This window comes from Notamacropus eugenii, chromosome 6 (genome assembly GCF_028372415.1).
Source record: "Notamacropus eugenii isolate mMacEug1 chromosome 6, mMacEug1.pri_v2, whole genome shotgun sequence".
Lineage (NCBI taxonomy): Eukaryota > Metazoa > Chordata > Mammalia > Diprotodontia > Macropodidae > Notamacropus > Notamacropus eugenii.
Window position 1 is genome coordinate 122,118,183 of NC_092877.1, and position 12,289 is coordinate 122,130,471.

General features: G+C 38.5%; 1 protein-coding gene across 22 annotated transcripts in view; it reads right to left on the reverse strand.

Moving 5' to 3' along the window:
* Positions 1-12,289, reverse strand: part of LOC140511757 (UDP-glucuronosyltransferase 2A2-like) — a 255,003-nt gene that overhangs the window by 16,178 nt on the left and 226,536 nt on the right. Inside the window, exons 1-2 of one of the 22 annotated variants that reach the window (XM_072620972.1) lie at positions 9,206-9,558; positions 773-1,211 (exon numbers count right to left, since the gene is read on the reverse strand). The exons of 15 other annotated variants lie outside the window; for them this stretch is intronic. In XM_072620972.1, coding sequence (XP_072477073.1) covers positions 773-1,211; positions 9,206-9,496 — 730 coding nt within the window. In that variant the 5' untranslated portion in view covers positions 9,497-9,558. Of the gene's footprint in view, positions 1-772; positions 1,915-2,025; positions 2,054-3,039; positions 3,106-3,128; positions 3,437-8,772; positions 9,559-12,289 lie in introns of those variants that run through there. 6 more of the 22 variants (XM_072620971.1, XM_072620952.1, XM_072620970.1 and 3 more) reach the window with 6 other exon arrangements.

Genomic DNA, 12,289 nt, shown 5'->3' on the forward strand with positions numbered 1-12,289 from the left:
CAAAGTACTGATTCAAACAATTTTTGTCAGAGTGATATACATAATCACTTTTGTTCATTAAAATTATGGAAATCAAAACTATTGCATACAAAGTAAGAAAAATTACCAAGAGCCAAACCAATATGTACAGTCACTACAAAAAACTACCTCAAACTATTGGGGTCATATCATATCACATAGAATTCTCAAATGTCATTCAAGATGTTCAATTAATTGGCCATACCTTAGCTGTCCTAATTCATCTCAAAATGCTTTTTTTTCAACCCTCTTTTTCACCAGGCTCTGTCAGTCTAATTTATTTGCCATCCCCTCCTTGATTTCATCTTAAAGTTTTCATTCTTGTCACCTAGGAATAACTATGTTTGGGGGAAGGGCATAATCCACAATATTTTTCAAAATGATTGACCACCATGCCATGGTCACTGTACCTTCAGCTTAGGCTAAATACATAAAATAGCCCAGTATCAAAATCAAAAAAAAAAATTCAACGACTCCCTACCCCAGTGAATTTAGCACCTATTCCTATGAACTTGCTTTTCTGGTTTAAAGATTTAAAACTTTAGCTCATAGCATAGTAGTTATAGGACAGCTGCCTATGTTTCTTAGTTAACTAAGTCATATTGTTAAAGACCAACTCCATTTCTTATCAGGAATAAGTAAACAAAGGATTCTCATAACTTTAAACACCAACCCATTTATCATCAGATGTATAAAAAGTGATGGAGTGGCTGTATACTCCTGACATTAAAACTTGAAGGAACCCCAGGCTTACCTAACACATCACTGTAAAACCGATCCCAATCCTTTACATCAAAATGCTGAAACCAAAAGTCAAAATAAAGGAAGAAAAGCATATTTTTCACTCTCTCCATGAATGTCATCTTATCAGTCAATTCTGTCAAGACCACAGGCACATAGGAAGGGGGGGAAGGGAGTCCTCCACAGTATTTTTCATATGTATTGCCAGTAATGAACCGAAGAGTATAGACAACAGGTATTCCAAGGACCTCAGCTATGAGCTCACCACATGGACTAAAAGCATCTGAAACAACAACATCATATCTAGCTTCCTTCAATGTCTTCATGAGCTTCTTGTTCAAAACAACACTCTCACAAAACTGTTTGAGAACCTTTGTAAATTCAAAAAACATTTCTTGCATTCGTTTAGCATACCCCCAAGGGGAAAGGTTTGGCAGGTCATACACGTATTCCTCCACTGATTTGTCAGAAAAAATAACAAAATCTTCTTTAGTGAATGGCACAGGATAAACCTCAAAGTTGAGAAGCGATGCCTCGGTAGAATCAACAAGAATGGAAGCTGTAGATGCCAGGACCGTCACCTCATGGCCCCTCTCTGCCAGCTCATCCAGAATGACCTTCATATTTATCCAATGACTATACTCCATAGGCCATGCTAGGACCTTCCCACAGGACCCACAGCTAAAGCAACACAGCTGTAGCAGCAAAAGAACTGCAGCCCTCTTCTCAGATCTCATGGTTGTGCCTTTTTGAAATCGCTAGCTTCCTCCTATCATGTTCTATAGGTTATATCATAAAAAGATATTGACAAAGAAGTTAAAATGTAATTGAGATCTGTCAAGTCCTTATCAAAAAGAAAATCCTTAGTCATATCCACTGATGGAAAAAGGGAGGCGGAGTTGTGAGGGTGATCTCTCTAATAGTGCTTCACATTGTTGGAAATATTCATACCAGCTCACATTTCTTGTTCCACTAGATCTGCCCATCCCTTTACCTGGTGACACATCAGGCAGCCCTTTTGTGCTGTATCCCTAAAGAGCTGAAATTATATTTTGTAGGTATTACAAAATGACAAGGAGTCTGAAAAGGACATTGTACTAATGTACACCCAGAATATCCTTAAGTAGTTAGTGGAACCATTCCATTCCTTTTGTTTGTGAATCGTAGGTGGAAGTAAAGCAGTTCTAGAATTGAAGATGTACAATAAATGCTTAAAGGGCAAAATAATAAAAATAAATAAAATAAAAAATAAAAAGGAAGTTCTACCTTTGGGAACCATGTTCTTGGCTGTCAACTGACACGCCCTGGGTCAACGTTTATGATATGCTGAGGCTATACTTCTTCTACTAAAGAGCAATTTTCTTTTTTCTGTTTGATGGTCATTTTTGCTCCAAAATCTTGATCTCTTCCTTCAGGTGAGAAAGCTGAGCCGTTGAATTCTCCCAGGTAAGGAATCTCTCCCAGCTTCATAGCCCTCAACAATCCTCATACTGTCCCAATTGGTTGGGAAGAAGCTTTTGCTTAGAACTCTAAACAACAGCCCAGACAACCTGACCTTATAACTTGTGGATTCCTTTTCTCATTTCTTTGCTGGTTTTTGAGGGCTGCCAAATTTTCTTGTTTACTATGTAGACAATGTCAGATGTTATGGAGTCAGCCTCAAATTAGCAAGCCCTATGCTCCAATCTCTCCTCTGGCGCATACAGGCTGCACACACAAGGCTGCTTCAGTCTAGAAGTCACCATTCTAGGTGACTCGAACTCTTTAAGTTCCAGAGAAGGGGCATTGTTGGAGGGGGTTTCCTAAACCAGGGAAGTCACACGTCCTGCCACTATACCCATTCACATCACAGGTTCTGCCCAAATCTGTAAAAATCCAAAAAGGTCAAAGTGCCCATGCCAATCAGTTAAGGCACTGGTGCCTTGAGTGGCAAGTGTACCTCCAGTTTAGACCACATGTATAGAGATACCAAATACCAAATTAAAAAAAAAACACTCTTCTCCCTAAATAATGGCATTTAGCTATTATTCCTATGCACCTATTTTTCTGCTTTAAAGATTTAGACATTAGTGCACAGAATAGCAGTTATAAGGAAGGCACCTATGTTCTATAGCTACCTAAGTCATATTTTTAAAGACCAATTCCATTTCTTATCAGAAATAAGTAAACAAAGGATTCTCATAACTTTAAATACCAACTCATTTACCTTCACACATATACAAAATGGTAGAATGACTGTATAGTCCTGACATGTAAGCCATGAAGGAGCCCCAGGCTTACCTAACATCACTGTAAAACCGATCCTAATCCTTCACATCAAAATGCTAAAACCAAAAGTCATAATAAAGGAAGAAAAGCATATTTTTCACCCTCTCCATGAATGTCTTCTTGTCAGTCAATTCTGTCCAGACTACAGGCACACAGGAAGCAGGGGAAGGGAGTCCTCCACAGTATTTTTCATATGTATTGCCAGCAGTGAACCGAAGGGTATAGACAATACGTATTCCAAGGACCTCAGCTATGAGCTCAGCACAAGGACCAATAGCATCTGAAACAACAACACCATATCTGTCTTCCTTCAATGTCTTTATAAGCTTCCTGTTCAAAACAACACTCTCACAAAACTGCTTGAGAACCTTTGAATATTCGAAAGACAGGTCTTGCATCTTTTTAGAATACTCCCAAGGTAAAAGTCTTGCCAAGTCATAATTAAATTCCTTAATCCAATTGTCAAAACAAGTAACAACATATTTCTTTAGTGAATGGCACAGGATAAACCTCATAGTTGAGGAGAGATGTTTTGGTAGCAGAATGGAAGCTGTAGATGTCAGGACAGTCACCTCATGGGTCCTCTGTGCCAGCTCATCCAGGATGGTCTTCATATTTATCCAATGACTATACTCTGTAGGCCACACTAGGACCTTCCCATAGGACCCACATCTAAAGTAACACAGCTTCAGCATCAAAAGAACTGCAGCCCACTTCTGAAATCTCATGGTTGTGCTTTTTCGGAATTTAGGTTATATCATGAAAGGAATTGACAAAGAAGTTAAAATGTAATAGAAATATATCAAGGCCCAATCAAAAAACATCTTTAGTGATAGTTCCTGATGGAAAAAGGGAGGCTGATATGATAAGAGGTTAATATGTAGCATGGACTTTATTGTCAAAGGAGGATATCTAGCTAATTGCACAAAAGTATTCAGTCCAAGCAAAGTTGAACATTGACCTTCTATGTTGCCACTCCAATCAAAACTTCCTCAGGGAATGGTTTTACTTAGTCAGATTTTAAAAGATAACTCCATTTACTTTGGTTTCTTCTCCAGATGGGGATTTCATAATGAAAGTGCACGAATGGTGAAGGTGTTTGGGTTTTTTTTGTACTTGAATGTCCAGATGGAGTAACTGACTAGCATTGGTTTCTTCCAGTGCTAGAGAAAAATGGCTGAAAAATTTTTAAGATTTACTTCTGTAATTGTTATTGAGTTACAGGGGTTGGGGCCCAGTGAAGGCTAATTTCTGATAGCATTGGGGGAGTCCTATTGGAAACAATTTCTCTACTGCTTCAAACTTTGTGACCTTTAAGACCTGGGCCTGACAGTCTTCACTTGATTATCACAGACTTGAGTTTATGGACTATGACCGGGTATCTAATATTTGAGAATAGCCTCTTACCAACATTCCAAGTGATCTCATTAATAATAATCTCCTGTTCTAGCTGTAAATGATGTTCTGGAAGATATATTTGCAATTTGGCTTTGTCTCCTGAGTTTTCAGACAATTTCCATGATTCCAAAGGGTATCTATCCTCGCTCATAGGGTGGTCTCTGTAGTAGTTCTTCACATTGTTGGAAACATTCCCACTAGCTCAAATTGCTTCTTCTACTGGGCCCACCTATCCCTTCACTGGAGCTAATACATCAGGCACCCCTTTTGGGCTAAATCCCTAAAGAATTGGAGTCATGTTTTGTAGGCAGTACAAAATGACAAGGAGTCTGAAAGGGACATTCTATTAATGCATGCACACATAGAATGGCCTTAAGCAGTTGGTGGAAATATTCCACACCTTTTGTTTGTGAATTTTAGGGAGCAATTCTGGAACTGAAGATCTGCAATAAATGCTTAAATGTTGGTTAAATAAAAGAAAGTTCTACTTTGAGAACCATGTTCTGTGTTGTCAACTAACATGTCCTGCTTTAAAGTTTATGAAGTTCTGATTCTATACTTCTTCTACCAAGCAATAATTTTCTTTTTTCCTGTTCCATGGTTATTCTTTCTCCATCCTGATCTATACCTCTAGGTGAGAAAGCTGAGCCATTGGATTCTCCCAGGGCCAACTTCATGTCCTTCAGCAACCCTCATACTTCCCAACTGGTTGGGATGCATTTTTGCAAAGAACTCTAAACAACAGCCAAGACAACCAGATCTTGTAGCTTGTAGAACCATTTTCTTATTGTTTGTCCTGGTTTTTGAGTACTGACAAATGCCAAATTTTCCTCATTTATCATGTATGCAGTGTTAGATGGGATGGAGAGAGTCAGGTTTGAAGATAGAAAGCCCTGTGCTCAAGCCTCTTCTCTGGTACATGCAGGTAGCACATTCCAGGCTGCTTTAATCACTTCGTTCTAGGTGACTCGAACTTTTTAAATTCTAGAGAAGGGGTACTGCTAGAGGGGGTATTCTGGGATTTCCTTGACTGCCCAAGTCTGTAAAACACTGAGAAGGTCACAGCTTCCGTACCAATCATCTAAGGCACTGCCTCCTGAGTGGACAGTGTAACTTCAGCTTAGGCCAAGTATATCCAATACTCAATAACAAATTAAAAAAATACTCTCCTCCTCTGAATAATAGTGTTTAGCCCATTTCTAAGAATGTATTTTTCTATTTTAAAGATTCAGACTTCAGCTCACACAATATCAATAATAGGGCAGTTACCTATATTTCATAGTTAATTAAATCATATTGTTAAAGATCCATTACATTTCTTATCAGCAATAAGTAAACAAAGGATCCTCATAATGTTAAACACCAACCCATTTACCTTCAGATACATAAAAAATGGTGGAATGGTTGTATAGTCCTGACATATAAGCCATAAAGGAACCCCAGGCTTACCTAACACATCACCATAAAATTCATTCCAAATTTTCTCGTGATAATTCTGAAATGCAAAGTCTATTTTTCACCGTCTCCATGAATGTCATCTTGTCAGTCAATTCTGTCAAGACCACAGGCACATAGGAAGGGGGGAAGGGAGACCTTCCCAGTATTTTTCATATGTATTGCCAGTAGTGAAACAAAGAGTAGAGATAATAGGTATTCCAAGGACCTCAGCTATGAGCTCAGCACAAGGACCAATAGCATCTGAAACAACAACATCATACCTGGCTTCCTTCAATGTCTTCATGAGCTTCTTGTTCAAATCAACAAGCTCACAAAACTGTTTGGGAACCTTTGAAAATTCAAAAAACATATCTTGCATCTTTGTAGCATATTCCCAAGGTAAAAATCTTAGCAACTCATACACACATTCCTTAATCCAATTTTCAAAATGATTAACAACATCTTCTTTAGTGAATTACACAGAATAAACTTCAAAGTTAAGAAGAGATATTTTGGTAGAATCAGTAAGAATGGAAGCCGTAGATGTCAGTACAGTAACCTCATGGCCCCTCTGTGTCAGCTCATCCAGGATGGTCTTTCTTTATATTGATCCTGTGACTTTACTCTGTCGGCCACACCAGGACCTTCCCACAGGGCCCACAGCTAAAACAACACAGCTGCAGCAAGAGAGCTGCAGCTCACTTCTCAGATCTCACAGTTTTGCCTTTTCAGATTCACTATCTTCTCCTATAAGGTGCAATGCATTATATGAGAAAGGAATTGACCAAGAAGTTAAAATGTAATTGAAATTTGTCAAGTCCTTAAACAAAAAGCAAAACCCTAGTCAGAGTTATGATGGAAAATGGAGGCTGGTTTGGCAGGAGGTTAATGCATGTCCTGAACTTTAGTGTCAAAGGAGGACATTTAGCTAACTGCAAAAAAGTGCATTCCGAAGTTGAACTTTCACCTCCTGTGTTGCCAGTCTAATCCAGAAGATTCTTCATGGACTGTGGAATGATTCTACCTACTCAGGTTTTAAAAGATAACCCATTTACTTTTTTTACAAGTGCAGATTTTTTAGTGAAACTTTATGAATGGTCAGGCTGTCTTCATTACCTTTGTCACTGAATACCCACATGGAATAACTGACGAGCATGGGCTCCTTGCCATGGCAAAGAAAAAGTGGTGATGACTTTTTAAGAAATCCTTCTGTAGTTATTATTTGGTTAGAGGGGGTTGGGACCCAGTGCAGACCAATTTCAGATCTCATTTGGGGAACTCTCGTTGGAAACTCTGTAATGTTTCAAACCTTGCGGCCTTTAAGACCTGGGCCTGACAGTGTTCCTTTGATTAGCATGGGCTTGAGTTCATGGACCTGGTATCTAATATTTGGGAATAGCCTCTTCCTAACAATCCAGGTAATCTAATTAATAATATTCTCTCGTTGCAGCTGTACTTGATGTTCTGAAAGTAATGTTTGCAAGTTTGCTTTGTCTCACTGTGATTTCAGTTGACTTTTCATGATTCTAATGGGCATCTCTCCTCACTGATAGGGTGGTCTCTGTAGTTGTTCCTCACATTGGTGGAAACATTCCTACTAGGTCATATTTCCTGTTCCACAGGGCCTGCCCAACCTTTCAGTGGAGCTAATACAACAGGTATCCCTTTTGGGCTGCAACCCTAGAACTGGAGTCATGTTTTGTAGGTACTACAAAATGACAGGGAGTGTGAAAGGGACATTCTACTAATTCACGAACAGAATGGCCTTAAGTAGTTGGTGGAACCATTCCACAACTTGTGCTTTTGAATTGTAGGTGGAAGGATGGCACTTTTAGAATTGAAGATCTGCCAAAAAATACATAAAGGGTGGGTTACAAAAAAGAAAGTTCTACTTTGAGAGTCATGTTCTGGGTAGTCAACTATCATGTCCTGTATCAAAGTTTATGAAATTCTGTGTCTATACTTCTTCTACCAAGCAGTAATTTTCTTTTTCGTGTTTGTTGGTGATTCTTTTTCCATTCTGATATGATCCTCTAGGTAGGAAAGGTGAGCCATTGGCTTCTCCCAGGTAAGGAATCTCTCCTAAATTCATAGCCTTCAAAAGCCCTCATACTTTACCAACTGGTTGGGAAGTATTTTTGCATAGAACCCTAAACAAGAGTCAAGACAACCTGACATTGTAACTTGTGGAATCAATTTCTCATTATTTATCCTGGTTTTGAGGACTGACATATGCAAATTTTCTTCATTAACATGTAGGCAGTATGACATGGTATGGAGAGATAGGAAGCCCTATGGTCAAGCCTCTCCTCTGGCATACAGGCTTCACATTCAAGGCTGCTTCAGCCTAGAAGTCACTTTTTTTCTAGGATACATGAACTCTTTCAGGTGCAGAGAAAAGTCATTGCTAGAGAGGATTTCCTAGAGTTTCTTATACTAGTGAAGTCACAATTCCTGCCACTATCACCATCTGTTGTGAAGGTGCTGCCTGAGAGTGTTAAAAATTGGAAAGGTAAAAGTTTCCATGCCAATCAGCTAAAGCACTGGCTCCTTAGTGGCCAATGTACCTTCACCTTAGGCCACATATATTGAACATGCAATATCAAATTTAAAAAAAAAAACACTCTCGTCTCCCAAATAATGGTATTTAGCCAATATCAATGAACCTATTTGTCTGCTTTAAAAATTCAAATTTTTGCTTACCCACTATCAATAATAGGGCAATAGCCTATATTTCATAGTTAACCAAGTCACACTGTTAAAGACAAATAACATTTCTTATTAGCAGTAAGTAAACAAAGAATCCTCATAACTTTAAACACCAACCCATTTACCTTCAGACAAATATAAAAAATGGTGGAGTGGCTGTATACTCCTGACATGGAAACCATGAAGGAACCCCAGCCTTACCTAACACATCACTGTAAAACTGATCCCAATCCTTAACATCAAAATTCTGAAACCAAAAGTCATAATAAAGGAAGAAAAGCATATTTTTCACCCTCTCCATGAATGTCATCTTGTCAGTCAATTCTGACAAGACCACAGGCACATAGGAAGGGGGGGAAGGGAGTCCTCCACAGTATTTTTCATATGTATTGCCAGTAGTGAACCGAAGAGTATAGACAACAGGTATTCCAAGGACCTCAGCTATGAGCTCAGCACAAGGACCAAAAGCATCTGAAACAACAACATCATATCCGGCTTCCTTCAATGTCTTCATCATCTTCCTGTTCACAACAACACTCTCACAAAGCTGTTTGAAAACTTTTGAATATTCAAAAAGTATATCTTGCATCTTTTTAGCATACTCCCAAGGGGAAAGTCTTGACATCTCATACACCCTTTCCTTAATCCATTTATCAAAATAATTAACAACATCTTCTTTAGTGAATGACACAGGATACACCTCAAAGCTGAGAAGAGATGTTTTGTTAGAAGCAATAAGAATGGAAGCCGTAGATGTCAGGACAGTCACCTCATGGCCCCTCTGTGCCAGCTCATCCAAGATTGCCTTCATATTTATCCAATGACTATATTCCATAGGCCACACAAGAGCCTTTCCACAGAACCCACAAGTAAAGGAACACAACTGCAGCAGCAAAAGAGCTGCAGCCCACTTCTCAGATTTCATGGTGGTCCTTTTACGGAATCACTGGATTCCCCCTATCAGGTGCTTTTGGGTTGTATCATGAAAGGAACTGAGAAGGAAGTTAAAATGTAATTGGGATTTGTGAAGTCCTTAACCAAAAAGAAAATCTTTAATCATAGTTACAGGTGGAAAAGAAAAGCAGATTTGACAAGAGGTCAATGCATGGCATGAACTTTAGTGTCAAAGGAGGACATTTAGCTAATTGTACAAAAGTCTTCATTCCAAACAAAGTTAAACATTCACCTTCTATGTTGCCACTCTAATCAAGAGTTTTCTTCAGAGTCTGTGGAATGGTTTCATTTAGGTTTTAAAAGATAACTCCATTTCCTTTTACTTTTTCTTCTACAGGTACAGATTTTATAGTGGATTTGCATAAGTGGTAAAGTTATCTTTATTGTCTTTGTCCTTGAATGTTCAGATGGGGAGTAGCATATGTTCCTTGCTATGCCAGAAAAAAACTGGTGATGAATTTTTAAGACATCCTCCTGTAGTTGTTACTGGGTTTGAGGGGGTTGTAGCCCAGCAAAGGCCAATTTCAGATCTCATTGAGAGAGCTCTTGTTGTAAACTCTTTCTCTATTGCTTCAAACCTTGTGGCCTTTAAGACCCGGGAATGACATTATTCCCTTGATCATCATTAACTTCAGTTCATGGACTGTGACCTGGTATCTAATATTTGAGAACAGCCTCTTTCTAACATCCCAGGTAATCTCATTAATAATCATCTCCTGTTCTAGCTTTACTTGATATTCAGCCAAAAATGTTTGAAATATGACTTTATCTCACTGTGTTTTCAGATGACTTTCCATTATTCCAAAGGGCATCTCTCCTCACCCATAGAGTGCTCTCTCTAGTAGTTCCTCACTTTGTTGGAAACACTCATACTGGCTCACATTTCTTGTGCCACTGGGTCTGCCCACCCCTTTACTGGAGCTAATACATCATTAGCACCCTTTTAGGGCTGCATCCCTAAGGAACTGGAGTCATGTTTTGTAGGTACTACAAAATGACAGGGAGTCTGAAAGAAACGTTCTACTAATGCATGTACACATAGAATGGCCTTAAGTAGTTGGTAGAACTATTCCACACCTTCTCTTTATGAGTTGTAGGTGGCAGTATAGCAGTTATAGAATTGAAGATCTGCAATGAATACTTAAAGAATGCAATAAAAAAAATTCTATTTTGAGAACCATGCTCTGGGTTGTCAACTAACGTGCCCAACACCGAAGCTTATGAAATTTTGAGTCTATACTTCTTCCATCAAGCAGAAATTTTCTTTTCCCTTTTTTTTGTGGTGATTCTCACTCCAAAATCCTTATCCAGGAATGGGGAACCTGGGGTTTCAAGGCCACCTGTTGCCCTCTACATCCTCAAGTTCTGCCCTCTGACTAAATCCAAACTTTAAAGAACAAATTCCCCTAATACAAGGATTTGCTATGCAAAACTTGTACAGCGTCAAAACGCTCCACCCAAGGACCTAGAAGGCTGTAGTCATATTTTCCATATTTTCTCATAGATCTCTAAACAATAATCAGGACAACCTGACTTTGTAACTTGTAGAATCATCTTCTCATTCTTTTTCCTGGTTTTTGACAACTGACAAGTGCCAAGTTTTCCTAGTTTACTGTGTAGGTAGTGTTATAGAGAGAGTCAGCCTTGAAGATAGCAATCCGTATTCTCAAGCCCCTTCTTTAGCACACACAGCCTGCATGTTTCAAGGTGCTTCAGCTAGATGTCACTTTGTTCTAGGTGACTTGAACTCTTTAAGTTGTGGAGAAGGTGCATTGCTAGAGGGAGTTTCCTGGAATTTCCTATACTGGTGAAGTTACATGTCTTAGACTATCCCCATACTTTTTGCAGGTATTGCCCAAGCCTTTGAAAATCTGCAGTACATCCTGAAGTACATCCTTTTAAGGGAAGTAATCTCTAGCTTAAGTTATTCCCTTTTCCCCAGTACACACATTAGACTCAGGAACTTGCTAATTCTCCATAGATGTCCTGGAAATCATGAACTAACTACTCCTGTGAAAGTTGTAGAAACAATATTGGATGGAGATACTTAGGACACTTTAACAATTAAAAGTATGATCTTAGGAAGGAAATATTTCTAAGGATTACATTTTTGGGAAAATGAGTTTTTGATGACACGCTTGTTATAAACCTCAAGTGCTACAAAATATTTCCACAACATCCAATGTGTACTTCTGTACCTCTTACCCACATGCCAACAGCTACATGTATATACATAAAACATATCCTATGTACAATTCTATGCGTACATATTATACACACATATCCTTTACACATATGAATGTATACATAGATGTCTTCTAAAACTCTAAGTAGCAGACATATATACGCATTAACAAATCAACATGTATCTGAAATAACAAATATATCCAAAAATACTGAGTGCTTCAAAAATCTTAATGTAGGTTTAAGCTTTGATAGTTTAAAACTCAGGCTTTAAATTTTAATAGCTTAAAACTTTATTAAGATTTTCTGACCAACATGCACATAAACATATACATATACTTCCTAAATAGCAAACGCATCCACATCAGGATATATGTACATGCATATGCCCATATATCAGTATGTGGATACGTTTCCTAATTACATTTATTTTTATTTGCAACTTCAATCCTTCCACAACCAAACTAAATGAATCTGTACTGCTTGTTGCAAGAGAACTCTCAAAGAGGCATTTCCAATAAGATGGGGGTGAAACAAGGGTGCTCATTATCACCACTGCTGTTCAATATGGAACTAGAAA